The sequence below is a fragment of the Penicillium solitum genome (assembly GCF_028829755.1).
Source record: "Penicillium solitum strain IBT 25940 chromosome Unknown utg000002l_segment0_segment0, whole genome shotgun sequence".
Classification (NCBI taxonomy): domain Eukaryota; kingdom Fungi; phylum Ascomycota; class Eurotiomycetes; order Eurotiales; family Aspergillaceae; genus Penicillium; species Penicillium solitum.
In genome coordinates, this window is record NW_027072122.1 from 550,530 (window position 1) to 567,029 (window position 16,500).

At 45.1% G+C, this 16,500-nt stretch overlaps 5 protein-coding genes across 5 annotated transcripts; 2 read left to right on the forward strand and 3 right to left on the reverse strand.

Moving 5' to 3' along the window:
- Positions 1-6,194: 6,194 nt before the first annotated feature.
- Positions 6,195-6,592, forward strand: N7455_003842 (uncharacterized protein; the record flags this gene model as incomplete). The annotated part of the gene is given in 2 exon segments (XM_065604608.1): positions 6,195-6,214; positions 6,226-6,592. The coding sequence occupies 2 exon segments, from the start codon at positions 6,195-6,197 to the stop codon at positions 6,590-6,592; spliced, it is 387 nt and encodes a 128-aa protein (XP_065462159.1).
- Positions 6,593-6,849: 257 nt separating this feature from the next.
- N7455_003843 (uncharacterized protein) lies at positions 6,850-10,762 on the reverse strand (the record flags this gene model as incomplete). Its single annotated transcript, XM_040958609.2, has 4 exons — positions 6,850-6,905; positions 6,967-10,111; positions 10,167-10,402; positions 10,459-10,762. The coding sequence occupies 4 exons, from the start codon at positions 10,760-10,762 to the stop codon at positions 6,850-6,852; spliced, it is 3,741 nt and encodes a 1,246-aa protein (XP_040810940.2).
- A 385-nt stretch (positions 10,763-11,147) lies between these two features.
- Positions 11,148-12,028, reverse strand: N7455_003844 (peroxiredoxin family protein). Its single transcript, XM_065604609.1, has 5 exons — positions 11,920-12,028; positions 11,728-11,840; positions 11,490-11,704; positions 11,291-11,437; positions 11,148-11,210 (listed from the first exon to the last, which is right to left on the reverse strand). The coding sequence occupies exons 1-5, from the start codon at positions 11,922-11,924 to the stop codon at positions 11,175-11,177; spliced, it is 516 nt and encodes a 171-aa protein (XP_065462160.1). The 5' UTR covers positions 11,925-12,028; the 3' UTR covers positions 11,148-11,174.
- A 780-nt stretch (positions 12,029-12,808) lies between these two features.
- Positions 12,809-14,123, reverse strand: N7455_003845 (uncharacterized protein; the record flags this gene model as incomplete). The annotated part of the gene is made up of 7 exons (XM_040958668.2): positions 12,809-13,002; positions 13,052-13,204; positions 13,275-13,502; positions 13,565-13,753; positions 13,822-13,887; positions 13,950-13,994; positions 14,054-14,123. The coding sequence occupies 7 exons, from the start codon at positions 14,121-14,123 to the stop codon at positions 12,809-12,811; spliced, it is 945 nt and encodes a 314-aa protein (XP_040810895.2).
- Positions 14,124-15,053: 930 nt separating this feature from the next.
- N7455_003846 (putative S-adenosylmethionine-dependent methyltransferase) lies at positions 15,054-16,123 on the forward strand (the record flags this gene model as incomplete). Its single annotated transcript, XM_040958572.2, has 2 exons — positions 15,054-15,067; positions 15,167-16,123. The coding sequence occupies 2 exons, from the start codon at positions 15,054-15,056 to the stop codon at positions 16,086-16,088; spliced, it is 936 nt and encodes a 311-aa protein (XP_040810963.1). The 3' UTR covers positions 16,089-16,123.
- Positions 16,124-16,500: the final 377 nt, after the last annotated feature.

Here is a 16,500-nt window from a genome sequence, read left to right on the forward strand (position 1 = left end):
ATAAAAATATAATATACGGCTTTCTCTAGTAAATTCCTGATATTCGGTCTTCCTAATATATATCTAGCACAATTGATCCCCTTCCTATACTTATTTATAGATAAGGTACCGGTATAAGCAGCTGCTGGATGATTAAGAACCTTCCGACATTGCTTACACATTATACCTGGTTTCCTATCCTTAGTATTCGCCACTTGCTCAAAACTATCCCAGTATAGTACTTGATAGCGCGCGTCCTAGTTGACGCGCTTAGACTTCCCGAATTCTGTCTAAAGCCACCATTCAACGAATTCCTTACTCATTGTATCACAGTATAGGGCGAAGGAATTGATACGGTCGGGATTGATTATCGTAAGATAAGGAGGTAGAGGTAGACGTTGCGGAGAGCTCAGAGGGAACGGATAACTATCGTATGCCGATGTTAAGGTTTGTTGACTTTCCGACGCGTGAGGGGTCGTAAATGGTGTATCGGTAGGAAGAATATATTGAAGAGCATCTAACGGTACCCCCTCGTATGTTGAGGAAGCATAAGCGTCAGAAAACTGGGACATATTCAATATGGATATATAAATATGAATGCAGTAAGGAGAGGACTTATAGTAAATTACTTTCTATAATTAAAGTGTAGAGGACTAACATTTACAATTTACGAAGTTGATCTCTCAACTTATCACAACAATTACTATTGGTTAGTTTATGAGGGTCACCCTCAGCGACCCTCGTTTAGACCCTCAACGACCCTCGGCGACCCTTAGCGACCCTCGCTTAGACCCTCAACGAACCTCGGCGACCCTCAGCGACCCTCGTTTAGACCCTCAACGAACCTCAGCGACCCGCAGTAACCTGTAGCAAACCTCCCCTTTCAACTATTTCGGGGTCTACCCTATCTCCTTAGCTAAACCTTACTTTTCTGACCCCTATCAGAAAGCCAGTAGTGTGTCTAGTTATTATACAAAGCCTTCTATACCCTATATTTCTGACCTCGGTCAGAAAATAGATAGTATGTCAAATCATTGTACAAAGCCTTCTACACCCCATATTTCTGACCGAGGTCAGAAAATAGACAGTATATCAAGTTAGTATATAAAGCCTATACAACATATTAATTATAAAGATCAAAATAAGATATAGAATAATTCATCCGGTCGCAGCACTATACTATTTAAAAAAAAGTGTGAAATATAGGCTAGTCTTCCGCACGACCCAGTAAAACCCAGACCCAACCCAGACCCAGTACTGGGTAGACCTCTGCATAGCCCACAAAGCCCATAGCCCAACCCAACCCAACCCACGAATGGGTTGGGCTTTGGGCCCATCCTTCGAGCCCATCGGTGGGTTATGGGCCCAGAGTGAAAGCCCACAGGGCCCATTTCGGCCCATAATGGGCCCCCATTATTCATCAAACAATACAAACATACCAATGTATCGCAGCTGCATAAGTAATGCATTTTTCCCTGGTTTTTTTGGGTATTCCAATTACCGTCTAAGCCGTACATAAACCATCTTCTTCTTATAAGCTTATATGATTGATTGAGAAGATATTAAGTGATAGATGCTAGGTGGTTGAATTATATTAATAATGCTCATACATATCATCCTCAACTCGCATCCTCTTCCTCCCTGATGTACGCTGCTGAGTATGAGTAGTCGGTAATTGTGGTGCAGCAGCATCATCATCATCTCCGTCAAGACTGTAGTTATCAATATCTATCAAATCCCCAGATAGATCACCCTGTTCTTCAGTATCACTAATCTCATCAATCTCAACATCATCCGGCGTCTCATCCTTCTCTTCCATCAATGCGTCGATCTCATTAGAAGTAAAGAACTGCTTCAATTCCTCCGCTTCCTATATATCAAGGTCAAACTTAGATATACAGAGGTATAGCATTAGCTCTTCGATGGTGCCCGATTTCAAAGAGCCGCGGCGATAATGGCAGATATCGCGCGCAGTATTAAACAGACGTTCCACACCAGCACCCGTTGCTGGGATTGCAAGATAATCCCGTGCAAGTGAAGCGATAGCTGGGAAACGAGATTCATTCTCTTTCCAGAATGAGAGCGGCTCCGAATCAGTTATATCTATATCAACATTAGTATCTATTAGATAAGTGATCGGAAGGATTCAACCTACTGCCATCAAGATACTGCGTTATTTCATCAACAACCGGCTTTGACTTGGGGATAGATTTCTGGCTTCGAACAAGATTGTGAAGAACTAATCTTGGTATCGATGTAGAAGACCCTTGCGGGCCCTTAGCACTATCAAGACGTTCCTGGATTGGAGTAAGTGCATCCTGGAATACTACTCGATACTGATCCCGTAGCTCTTTAGCGTCGGACCAGTCATCAGAAAGAAAGAATTGGAATCTATTATCCGGCGACAGCATTATACAAACTGCATAGATATGCCCTCGCATTTTATCAGTCTCCTTGTAGTAGTCGCGTAATTTTGACCAGCTAGCATCGAGAGAAGCAAGTATCTACTGCTTCCATACAACTCGCTTTCATTTCAATTGTCTTTTTGATCGTTCAATATGCTCAAATAGCAAATTATAGATCTCAAAGACAAGATGTGATATCACATCTCGTGTCTTTGAGAGAGCAAGTATATAATCAAAGAATGGCTTTGTAAGACAAAGAAGATAGTCAATCTGACGCCATTGATCATCATCTAGTGCGAAGTCTTGCTCATTGAACTGATCACAGAATTATATGATAAAGATACGGAGTCTCTTGGCTCGCCGGAGCATAAGATATGTTGAATTCCACCGAGTCTTCACATCTTGGAGAAGCATAATCCCTTGCCCTAAAGGTTGAAGTGCGATAAATGAATCTCGGCGCTGAGGACTAGCGCGGATATATACAGCAAGTGCTCGTATTCTTTTCAAAGTATGCGAGATATCCCGTTTTTTTGTATTCGCCCTTACGAGAGTAACTTGTTGCTCAGTCCATTTGGTTTCTGTAGTCTCATTCTGAGGGACTACTTTGAGACGGTCAAGTAGCTGGTTCAAACTCAATTGGATCACATGCGCAAGACAGGGGATACGGATGATGTTAATATCCCGTGCATTAGATAAAGATTGTTATAGCAAAGATTGCTGTAGTGTATCAACCAGAGTCTTATTATTCGACGCATTATCAGTGGTCAATCCAAATATCCGGTCCTCAATTTCATACTAAGTAACCGTCTGTATGACAGTTGTACTTAGGTTCACACCGGAATGTGTTCCATGAAGGGGTTTGAAACCGAGTAGCACCTCGCGGTAGACCCAGTCAGCATCGATAAAATAGCCAGTAATGGCTATAAATCCTTGCCCAAATGGAGATATCTAACAATCTAATGCAATTGAGATCCTTACATGCTCCGGTAGCATCCTAAGTATATTCTTTTGCCGCTCTTTCACACGAAGAGATAGCCGACGTTGAATTGTAGTAGCGCATGGTATATCCAAAGGGCTTGGGGCTAACTGTGATTGCGAAATCAAGAGACGAAAGGATGGGTTTTCGACAAGTCGGAATAGGAGTCGGTTGATGGTAATGAATTGTAGGAGTTGATCGTTCCAGTCCTCTTGCGAGAAAGATGCTTCCGCTTCGGTATGACCCTATATTGATATTGATATAAGTAAGTAGTATGAAAGAAGGATAGGACTGTATATACCGATTGAATAAACCCTCTCATTACCCCCTTTTGCTTCCGTATCCCTGTAGCTTTTTTACAAGCTGCAGTTTCCAGATGACGAGTGATAGTCGTTATACCATGACAGTTGACCTTTTCAGTACTCTTACCGTTGCCAGTTTGTTTCTTAGTGCCATAAGGATGCTCAAGGATAAGACCGCAACGCTTGCACATCACCTTCGGGCTCCCAGAAACTATATGCGCCACTTGTTCATACTGTTTCCAAGTCTCCGAAGCAGAACCATGCTGGGAGTCCCATGGAATCATCGTGTTGGTAGATCCATAGTCGGTCTATAACCACCAATCAACCCAATTGCTGTGATTCATCGCGTCGAAAAGAAAATAAGTGCCTATTCTACCAGGACCAACTCGTTGAAAGCACTGAAAATGTTCTGCTTCTAAGGCAATTGACGAAGGAACAGACGGCTGAAGAAACGATGAACGACTACGGTGGTAGCTGCTGGATGCCTGGTGAGAGGTAGTAAATGATATAGTATCGAGGTCAGGTTCAAATGGGTCGAACTGAGATGATCCAAACTCGGTTTGCTGGCTTTGCGACATGATCAGTTGACGATTCAATAATGAAGATTGATTCAAAGATGAAGATGTATAGTATGAAATGTATAGTAGGAAGGATATAGGGCTTTAGGGGGATAGCTTCAAGGTCATACATTACAAAAGGCCACTTCTTGAATCTTGATAGTAGCATTAAACAGCAAATTGATGCAATAAACAGAGGATTCATCATAGTGCTAGTCAGAATTGAAACGTATGATTATAATACTCGTATATGATTGGCTGCATCGTGCATATTAAGTGGGCTTAGCCCATCAAAAGCCCATAGATAGCCCATTCCCAGCCCATTTCCCGGTCCATTTCGCAATATTATGATCCAAAAAATTTCACCCGATGGCTTAGGATATATTTTTAAACCTCTATTACCTCGAGATCAGCTATAATATCACCTATCTATAAAAGCAGAAACAAAGAAGGAGAGATAGGTATCCGTCAGTATAAAGTTCAGTCATGTAAACCTACAAAACATGAATTTGATACTTGGTTTTATACTTCAACAGAAAGATGCACCTAGTTCAATCTAGATAATATATATATCTCTTCATACTGATACTCAGTACGCTATAATAGTATGAATTCATGGTCAAATTGGATCTTTTTTGGGTGATTTTGTATGAAATCTGGCATCATGATGTTGAATTCAGTATAATATCTACTCAATTCCTACAATATTGTACTTCTGATGGTGATAATATAATAATACTGAATATACAGGCTGGAACTTGCGTAAAATACAGCTATTAATCAGCTACTTTATGCATGCCAAGACTGTATTTGTGCGTAGAAATGGGCTTTGATGGGGGCCTTATGGGCCCCCATTAATGGGCTGTGGGTTGGGTTGGGCTTTGAATATTGGGCCCATAGCCCACTGTGGGTTGGGCTTTGGGCCGGGGGTATGGGCCCATTTGTGGGCTATGCAGAGGTCTATCTCGGACACTCGGTAAAAACTGGGCTTACGACTTTATCGCTCGTCTACCACCACGCTTTGAGCATCTTACCTAAAAACTAATAGAGAAAGTGCGGTTTTAGGCTGCAGAACCTGGCTATATTGTCACTTAGTACGATCGTCTGCAAATTACGCTCAAAAGCTACAATATTAGCCCGAGAAATCTATATAATTTCGACGAAACCGGGTTTCGAATTGGCGAAGGGAAGGCTTAAAAGGTTATTTCAGCCCGGGGCAATTTATACAATAGTACCGGTAGTTAAGCCGAATCGCTTACCGGTATTGAATGTGTCTCAGCTACGGGTTAGGTTATACCGCTATAGTTTTTAGTGAAGGGACAATTCCATATAGAAAGTTGGTTTATCGACACCAATTTACCAGATAACTATACAATTTGTCCAACCCTAAATAGCTGGACTGATAAAATCATTAGTTTTGTATGGCTCTAGGTATTCGATGAATTTATATCATTGCGTATTAAAAAGGGGGAATATCGTCTTCTTTTAATAGATAATCATAGTTTATATTTGACCTATAATTTCATTGAATTTTGTTAGACAAAACGTATTATTCCTTACTGCTTTATTCTATATACAACATATAGTTGCCAACCTCTCGATAATACACCTTTCTCGGTCTTAAAGCATTACTATAAACAATATAACAACGAGACTGCTTTTTAGGGTAGTAATACGAAATATAAAGCCAATTTCTTCGCGGGTATTTATGATATACGCACACGATTATTAACCGAGCGGACAATTCGACACGGGTTCCGAGAAACTGGAATTTGGCCTATCAATTCAGACAAAGGTCTTGAAAAATTGAAGTTGACAGACAATGATCTTCCCGAAATACCGGGGTTTATAGTTCATGATATTATATCTGTAACGACACCACCCCTACTATCAAGTTCACTACCAAATTCACCACCTACGACCGTTCAAAAACTCCGAAAAGCGAGTAGTAAGGTCGTGAAGCATATACAAAACGATGCTACAATTTCTCCGAAGGTACGGGATAGTCTTTCTCGCATTTTAGAAGGTGGACTCGCTCTTGCCGAGGTTGGTGCTCAATTCGCGGAGGACAATGTTCGCATTTTACGACGGAAAAAGCAGTCCAATACTGCTAAAACAAAGCGTAGGCTGCCTGAACTAGGCCCTCGTTTAGTAAAGGACTGCAAAAAACACATCTCCGACCGTGCCGACCGAGAAAGACTACAGATATTCAACAGATCTAAGAAAGCCTGGCGGGAAGCAGCTATTTTGAAAGCGATTGACGACGGCGACATTGGAAACCCGGGTGATATTGAGGATGATGATGGTGCAGAAATGGCCCGGGAATGGATAGATGATCTTTATTGTGTTGATTTAGAAGGTGATGCTATTTAAATTCAATGAATTAGTTGGTGTTGGTGGACAAAAATGCAATTAGACCCGGGATGCAATTAGACCCGGGAACCCGGACACCGCGAAGGCGGTGGCCGCAGTTCGACGACCCAGTTACATCATAGGATATATGTTTCGAATACTATATAGGCTCGTTGAGAACTACCGCTGGCGGTGGAGACGGTAGTTGTACCTTAGTGGAATAGTGTACCGCAGCAAAACCGTGTGGTCCTTCTCCACTAAACATGTCGAGTCCGAGATCATTCAGCTGTGCTGGATGAAGTTGGGGCTGCCGTCTCAACAGCGCCTGATAATCCTAAGAGGATAGTTAGTCTATTAGCCATCAATCGAAGTAACTCCCAGGAGGGACTCTTTACCATTCGAGGAAACGTGACTATATTTTTCCAGCAATTCTGTCATTTCCGTTTTCATAGAATGGAATGCCGCGTCATCATCACTGTCCTCGGTAGAGACCAGTTCAAGAACTAAATCCATGGCTGTATAGCCATCAGCATTTTTTATATGCGGATCGGCTCCATGTTCGAGAAGAAGTTTGACATTCTCCACAAATTCACCTTTCGCTGCGAGGTGTAAGGGAGTAGCCCCTATCATGTACCTTTGACTCAGCGACGAGTGGGTTGACTCGGACGAGTCTGATTGACGATCCTCCATATTGAAGCCAGCGCTGGAATCATTGTCGGTTTTGAGGACGTTGTCGTTAACTTCACTACCTACTTCTGGATCTTCATCCCCATTAGACCCACTGATGCCTCCTCTAGTGTCGGAATCAGAGCCGTCATGTGATGAAGTGCGCTTGTTGCTTGAACTTCTTCGCCCATCAACGCTCGACTGGCCTTCGGTTGGATCATTGCTCGGTAATTCCCAAAGCTGAAAATTGGCATCTGCAGTTTCCGAGCCTAGCAGCGCGTGTAATATGGACGGGTCCTTGTGCGTTGCTGCACAGTGGAGAACTGTCATCCCTACTGGGGCATCATCAGCCTTCATCTCGAAACAAACATTCGCTCCAGAGCGAAGCAGGAGGTGGAAAATCTCTGTTGGGTTCGGTTCATCCTCGGCAATGGACATGATGTACGCTGCAAATAGCGGCGTTAGGAAACTGTGCGGAGGAAAGTTTATCTCCGCTCCACGTTTGATCAGAAACTCAACCATTTCGAGATCGTCGCCAAACACAGCCATGACTAAAGGGGTACCTGCAAACGGCTTGACTTCAATTTCGCTGCCTGAGTCGTTGACCTCATCGTGCCAGGGCTCCTCCCATTCGTCAGCATTGATGTCTGCGTTGTTGTCTAAAAGAAGCTCTACGGCCCTTTTAGATTTCCGCACGGCGCGCGCAAGCGGTGTTGCTCCGTATCCATCAGGCTCGTTTGGGCTCTCGCCACTGGCCAGAAGAGAAGCAAGCACGTTCGAAAAATTGAATTGAGCGGCAATATTCAAGCTTGTCATCTTCCAAGGGAGATGGTTTTCGCCCAATTGTTGGTAAATTGTGTACCATGTCCTGAATGCCGGGTTATCCACGCTGCACAGGGACAACATCGACGACATCCATTTTGGATTGTTATCAAGTTCGCCTTTGTCGGAGTGTTGCATCCAATTCAATGCTGCATATTTTAGGAATGCATTATTCTCGGCATATTCAGTAACTACCTTGTGAGGTTCTTCATCATCTTCATCCATTGTGAGTGGAGTCTCTGAAAAATAGGTGAAATAAAGCAGAGTGATGCAGATTTTTGCGAGTAATATTTCCGAGTCCAGCGGACTGAAACTGTGTTTCCAAGTCTCACTGTTTTGAGTCAAATCGTTGTCCTTAATCAAAAATTCTTTGGCCGTTTGGTGGATGAGAAATACAGAGCCATCATCAATGGTCACCATAAGACCACAAGCATTTTTTATTCTCATTTCGAAAGCATCTGACCGTTCGATCCCAATTTCGTCATATGAGCGATATTCAAAGTCACTCGCAAGAGCAGTTGCTATTTTCATGTCATCGACTGTCAAAGGCTCCCGGGCTGCCAGGATGATATGCAGGAGCTGTCTTGCAAGGGCTGGGTGGCGGCATCTCTTTAGGATTTTATCGTAAGCATCAATCAGACTTCGCGGCAAGCCTGAGATAATCTTTTTCAGTTCACGCTTATTCGCTGGTCGCTCACTGAGGCGAATCTCGTCCATAATCAGGCTCAGCCATAGATACGTTCTGTGGTCCACTGTGTGCAACTCCTCAAGAAGGTATTTTGTTGCCCTTTCGTCGAAACCCCTTTCGGCAGCAAGCTTTGGAATGCTGACATCAATGACCAGGTCAATCTCGTCTTTGATCTTTTCAGATTCATGATCCCCTGACAAGTGTATTGTAGGGGCCTCCTTCATCAGATCATGGAACTGGGAATGGATGTGGGAGTAAGGGCGGCTAGTTAGGAGAAACTTCAACTTGGGCTGATCTTCAACGTTCGAAGAATTGTTTGCTTCACGGTAGAAATTGGTGATCGCCCCAATCAGAGAGAATCGATCCTCATCACTGCATTCGTCGAGGGCATCCAATATGCACACAACTTGTCCGATGGTGGGATCAGTAGCTGCTTGACAGAGGATACGAAACATCTCGTCAAACAAGCGGAGTAGTTCCTTCCCATTCAAATGATAAGGCATGAGAGCATGTTTCACCAGAGATGGCAACGCCGAGAAAAGTTGGTGCAAGATCGCAGATAGGGCGCTGACTGCACTTCTCTGGTACGGGGAGATATCCTTGAAAAAGAAATAACAGACAGCAGACTGCTTCTGATGGCTCAAGATAGCCAGACCTTCATCAATTATTGTCTTTGCTAGAACGGATTTCCCCGAACCCGGCTTAGCAGACAACCAAAGAAGATCAGGTCCTTCGTTCTCTCGCCAATCGATGAATTTGTCGTTCTCCAGGAACCATTTCCCCGTTTCCAAAACCCTTTTGGCCGTTCTACCTTTCTGATTCTCGTACGAGTTCGATTGTCGAAACAGTTGTACACACTTGCGCTCCTCGTCAGTCTGGCGCCAAGCAGATTGCATCATAGTCTGCTGCTCAATGCCACGCGTCGTTTTCTTCAACTCTTGCTGGACCTCCTGCAGACTGCGTTGCATGTTGTGCTCACTGACTTGCAGAGCACTCTCAATCCGCTCGCGGCTCAAATCCTGAGCGATCTTGGTACACCTTACCTCAAGACTCCTGATCCGACTAGTCAGACCCGTCCAGTCATCCGCTTTGAAAACATCTCGTCCGTAGCGTTTTGCCCAATTTTCTGAATACTGCCTCGCTAGTCGGATCTGGAATTCAAGGATTGTCTTATACAGGCCGACAGCTGTATCTTCAAAGTCTTTGACAAGCTCCAGGCTATCAGAGTGATGGCTACTCCGAGTCAGCCCAGATTTTCCAGGTCTGATAAGTCTCTCCATGACCCTCAATCTGCGCACAGCAAGGGGAATAGCCTCAAGGCCATCATGGGCAGCCGAATCCTGCTCTGGCGGGTTCAAAAGAAGCTAGGGATACAATATTAGACGTTATCACAATGTATCTATCAGCTTTGGAAAATACCGGCAAGAAAACGCACACTCCAGCCCACGCCAATGCGGCATGAGGCTCTGAACTAACAGCCGACGATACGAATTCCTTGGCTGCAACCACAATCTTGACAGCTTGGTCAAACCCACCGCTGACATCCACAGAGTGGCTACCAATCTTGGGTTGCCATTTGGCCAGATCGATTTCTTCGACCTTGCTCTTCGAAATTTGTCGTAGCTGCTCCTCTCGTTGATATGAACCAGCAGGCGCTAAATTACGGTCGCGTCAGACCTCGGATTTCGTGATAGGATGCTTAAGACCCCACCTAAATGATTATGGCTTGGTTCGCCATTTATTTCGTCCTGAGTCGACAAGATCTCTTCGTATCGCTCCTTCAGTTTCGGGTCTTCTCTGCTGAGGATGATGTAGGCTTCGTCCCATAAGTCCCTGGGCGTGCTGTGTTCGGTAGTAACATTGGCATCGGGGCTACTATGGCTGCTAGTCATAGGTGTTATAGCATCGGTGTTAGTGGTGCCCGCTGCTAGCAGCGACGGCGATGGCGACGGTGAGGTCGAAGGCTCTCTTCTATCTGAGGGATGTAGGCCCCTGAATAGTTTTCTTAAGCCCATTGCAGAGTACTGTTGGTCGGAGTTGGGCCCGCTCCAGATCCCCAGGTCTGAACCATGGATGCGCAAAACCTTGAGGGGCATTTGGCGGGGTACCACGCCTCGACTTTCTGCCTTAATGCCTGATTGTGGCCTTACCCCTGCCTCAATTTCACCAGATTTTACCATGCTTACCTAACATAGAACAACTACACCCATAAAGATGAAGCTATTTATAGCATGCTAAGTCATATGGCTCTATTTTGCACGATAGTTAGAGCCAGACTTTGGAAAATGAAATTTGTCATGCTATGTGTAGCCAGGTAATTCAAGTCCACTGTCGAGTATGATCAATGCGGTCACAAATCAGACCCTTATACTCACTATCATTTCCCCTTAAATCAATCTAGGCTAACAAACTAGACAACCATAGAATCTATAAATACGGAAGAATGGCTTCGACTCCCGAGTTCTGCGCAAACAAAGGACACCTTGGATTAGCTCTAAACTCAATTCCGGGAGTAATAACACAAATGACACGGAAAATATTACCTGGATATTGCCCCGTTCGGTCTCTTTCTGTGCATAGACAACCTTTCCATGGTCGATGACAATCGCATAACGAAGTCCCCGAAGACCCGATGGCTCTGCCCAATTAATACTCTTTGAGAACCCGACATTTGGATCAGAGAGGAATATCTGATGTCAAGCGCGTTAGCGGCGTACTATTTGCCATTCCCGTAAGCCATACAATATCGTTATTCGTAACATTATTTGCTTTCCCCCAGCCACTCATGACATTTGGGTCATTGAAGGAAATAACCGCCACCAAATCGACACCTTTTTTCTTAAGTGCGGGAAGATTGTCAATATAATTGGGGAGGTGAAGACCGGAGCATGTACGGGTAAAGGCGCCTGTTGAAGATGGGTTAATTAATTTCCTGCATGCATGTAACGTAGGAAAACCTGGAAGTGAGAGAAGAGTATACCAGGAACAGAAACCAAAATGACCTTTTTATCAGACCATTCTTTCGAAGCATTGTAAGGGATCGCAATCCCACACGAGGTTATAGAGCTTGTTTCTTCTGCCCAGGGTATGTATCTGCCATTGAGGAGCGATTGTTAGAATACATTTGAGCTTGACTACGAGAAGTAGGGAGATGGGAAGCTTGCTGGAATACGACATTGTCCGGGAAGCTGTCGCCAGGCTGCAATGTAAAATCCATGATAAAGCGGGACCCGGTTCTTGTGTGTTTCTGAAAATGAGTACCTTGGTAACGCGAGCTGGAGCTGATCGTCGGATGAGAAGCGTCGTGTTATAGTACTTATATTTATTCAGAACACATTCGGAATGCATTAAGGGGAAAGTGAAATTGCCGATCTCGGATATTACACACGCCGATTATCGCTCACTCAAATGTAGGGATGGACGGTATCGTGTTGAAAGATATGTAGAAATAAATACCAGGGTATCGTGTCCATCGACTGAAACGGTAGGGAGGGGCGACAACATCTACCTATAGGAGGGGCTCCATTCTACGTATCCTAAGCTGCAGGCCAGATCAGAAGGGATCTGCAAACGGGCCGAACCGGATCCCCTCTGAGAGCGGGAGGGCGGGACCCTGCTTACAATCTTGGCAATGCCAAGATTGCGCTAGTTTCATCAGTCTCCACCACGAGTATCCACCACGACCTGGCCCCATCCTGCCCAGCTCAGTCGGCCCAATCGTGGACCCTCTTTCTGTCAGACTGTTTCACTCGGCAGGTCCTATCACCATTCTTCCTGGTTTTATTGGCTGCCGCCGGTATCTCCCATCTGGGAAAGTCCGATGAAATCACTATTCGCAATCCCAGGATCAAATTACTCTTCAAACACATAATTTCATCAGCACGGCTCGTTCGAGCGCGCCTTAGTGCCGCCGAAAGGGCGCTTTATGGGGGAAATGTATTGGTGGAATTAACATAATTTACAGATCAACTGAATACCACAAGAATTCTTATATCTTATTTCCTAGAGCCAAGACGTTATCGGCTACTTGTGTGATAATCCGGGTTTAACGCCCGTATTTATTACAGCCATCGTCGCAACGCCTCATACGTGCTAAAGGTAACAGCCTGACCAACCCCCACTCGCAACACGCGAGGTACAATCCCTTTATATAGAGCCCTGTAACCATCATGACGCACAATATCCTGGAACGTGTGAAGGAGACGAGAAAGCCCCGGTTCATTTCCTCCGTTGCCACTTTTCTGAATCCGAGTTTCTAAAAGGACCATCAGCAATGCATTTAATATATTGTAGATATAACATACTTAATGTATCAATTGGAGCATTGGCCAAAGGACCAAGCGATCCAGCTAGAAAGCCATTCAAGCCGGTCTGCCAGGATGGTAGACCAGACGACTGGTACTGCGGCTGGTTGTCGACCAGAGCCTGACGGATTCTCGTGTAGGCGAAGAAATTCACTGGATGTGTCCATATCAGAATAAATGCCCTTATAACAACGTGACTTGGAAAGTAAAATTTGACACTTACCAGCCTGATTTGTCCCTTGGCGAGCCGCTGTTAATCCTATGCCCGACCATAAAACCTTGACACCCTCTGTCCGTACAATGGTGTACAGCGCCTCTGGCGTATTTCTGTATCCCACAACCACGGCACCAGGTAAATCACCTCGTGGCTTTGTAGTCTGTAAGCGAATTTTGAGAACCTCTGTTGGAGTTACAACAAGAACTGCTTCTGTAATTCCTGAAGCTAAACCGGCTGAATTGGTAAACAATGTCAGGATACTATTTTCTCATTCGAAGATCCTGTGCTCAACCTACCAAGGATTAACCTTCCTGAGGTGAGAGCTTTCTCATCAGGTCTTTTGAGGATAGCCTTGTATGTTTCGAAACTGGTGAATCGAATTGCCATTTTGGGCACGATCCCTATAAGAACTGCTCCAAGGCCGCGATAGAATGCCGTTGGGCTCTGATGATATATTGATTGTATTGTTCTCGCCAACGTTTGGTCTAAAGGGGCGCTCATTCTCTGTTAGAGTCGACTGCGCGAGAAACATACAAAAGGTGTCGTCTCATACCTCCTGGTTTCTGTGGGAGTAGGGTTGCTGTCGTGTTCTTGGTTTGCATGTTGACTTTGATAGTATCTGATCTTCGTCAACACTAATTTGGTACGGAGCACATTATTTTGTCAAGGACACTAAATTACCAAGTGGATGACAGACCAACGCCTCCATCATGCCTGCCAATGCGCCTGTATATGGAAGCTGGACTTTAGCACGACTCATTATATGACGATTTTTGTATTCATACCATAGATGGCTGTGGTTCCAGGTGCCGCTGAGATGGTCTTGCCGGCCACCGGCTGTTTCATAGTAGCCATTTTGGGTTCTTGTTATGGTCGAATACTGCTGGCGAAGCACTTTACAGAATGAGCGAAGAGTGTTTTGATAGAAGCAGAAATACTACTTGCATTTCAAACAGCAAAAATGCCCTGGTGCAAGTACGTACCTTTTATTCAACCGGATCAGTATACACAAGATTACCTAGGGCTCGTATACTCAACTGACCTTGGAATAAGATGATAACCAATTTGATTCGGATAGATTGCTGTAAATCAAAGGTTTGTCGTGTTATCGAGAAAATACGTGAGGCTATATATAGCGAAAATATCACGTCGATTTCCAACTAACTTGATTTTTGTTCTTCTCAATGGGATTTAGTCCCTGATCTGACAGGCCTCGTATCATAATATCTGAGTATTCTAGATTTCGGGCCATACGTTTCTTTACATACATTCCGTTACCGGATATTTGTCTAACTCTTTGTTTCCACGTGCTTGATTATTATCGGCTCGGTACTCGGAGATATTGAGACCTCCGGCGCAGGGCTGGACGGGACGGAACGGTACATCCCGCGAAAAAAGGGAAATACATAAATACTGTTCAGAGCGCCTCTCAACGTAACGTTATGTCCACTGCCCCTTGTTGAATACAACTGCGTTGTAGGCGAAACTTTTTCTGACGAGTCAGCCTGTCGATCTCGATACCCCCTGGACTAGCTTCGGGCGCCGACCTATTTCAAGGATCCCGTGCAGACGGCGCGAAGGATCAGGATCGGAGTCGCCGCGAGGAGAATTCGGAGCCTAGAACTCCGTATTCATTGGTGTTTTCCCTCATCCCATTCTGTTTGACTTCCTCAGCCCTCTGCTCTCCCCTCATTAAATAATTCCCTGTCACATTGGCCCCCTTTTACTGCCTTGAAAAACAAAGAAGAAAAAAAAAAAACAAAAACCAACGATTGCAGAAGAACCATGGCATCTTTCTTGTAAGTCTGGCATTCTTGGCTTGGCCTGCGTATATTCTGGTTGAATTTTTTGGGTTCTCTGAGAACGCATATCTATCAGTTCTAACCAGTTCGGAATAGGAGCAAATCCTTTGGCCACAAAGGCTACGCAGCTTTTCGGCCCACCTACCCAGCCGAACTGTACAAAGCAGTCTTATCTTTCCACCAGGCCTCTCCAGATGCCGGGCATAACCTGGCTCTAGACCTTGGCACCGGGCACGGTCTGGTAGCCCGCGAGTTGTCCCCTCACTTTGGCCGAGTGATCGGCACCGATCCTTCAGCGGGGATGATCGCCCAAGCCCGTGAATTGTCAACGGGTTCCGCTGCAACGTACCCCAACGTCAGCTTCCATCAAGCCGCAGCAGAATCTTCCCCGTTTGTGTTTGACCGACGAGTCAACCTCGTGACTGCTGCCCAGGCATCCCATTGGTTCAACTACCCGGCACTATGGCCTGAACTAGCGCGCATTATGCAGCCGGGGGGTACGTTGGCATTTTGGGGGTACAAGGACCACGTTTTGGTGTCGCATCCCAAAGCGAGTGAGATCATCGAGCACTTTGCCTACCAGAAAGATCCAGCCCTCTTGGGAAGCTACTGGCAGCAGCCTGGACGGCGCATTGTGCAGGAGAAGCTGCGAGCTGTGGTGCCCCCCGCTGCTGAATGGCATGATATGACGCGTGTCGAATACGAACCTAGTACCAAGGGGATCGGCAGTGGCCATGGGACACGCTTCATGAGTGCCCGTATGACTCTAGGCGCAATGGAGGAGTACATGCGCACGTGGAGCTCCTTCCACAAGTGGCAGCAGCACTTCCCGGACCAGAAACGTCGTGTGGATTATGAAAGTGGTGATGGAGATGTGATTGACCGGATGATGGATGCTATTCGGGAGGCTGAGCCTGCATTACGGGGAGAAGGATCCCGAAATAGCGTGGATTGGAAGGCCATTGAGGTTGATGTGGAATGGGGCAGTGCTTTGGTCCTGGCGCGCAAACGGTCATGAGCTGTATCCTTCGAATAAGCGGCCCTTCTCTATCTATCTATCTGCCTATGTTTATTTTGTTTTGGCTTATCTTTTTGCACTGTTTCCAATCTTTACGATCATTTCCGCAAGTGCAAGATAAACAGGCAACAGTAAAACCTTGATATAACGAACTAAATACACAATTTTTAGGTCACTGTATATCGACAATGAGAAGTTGGCTGGACTTCAATTTTGAAGATAGTGTTTCAAGGAATAGAGTGAATGATTATTTACATGTATTACCAAGAATATGCGCCGATCAGTTTGCCGATCAGTTTGCCGATCCCGATAGAAAAATCCTTCGGCCTGGAGATATTAAATTGGAAAATAAGATATTTACTTCGGTGTTCATGGGTGGCGGGCCACCCGTGCATGAGGTTTCATCGGGGGA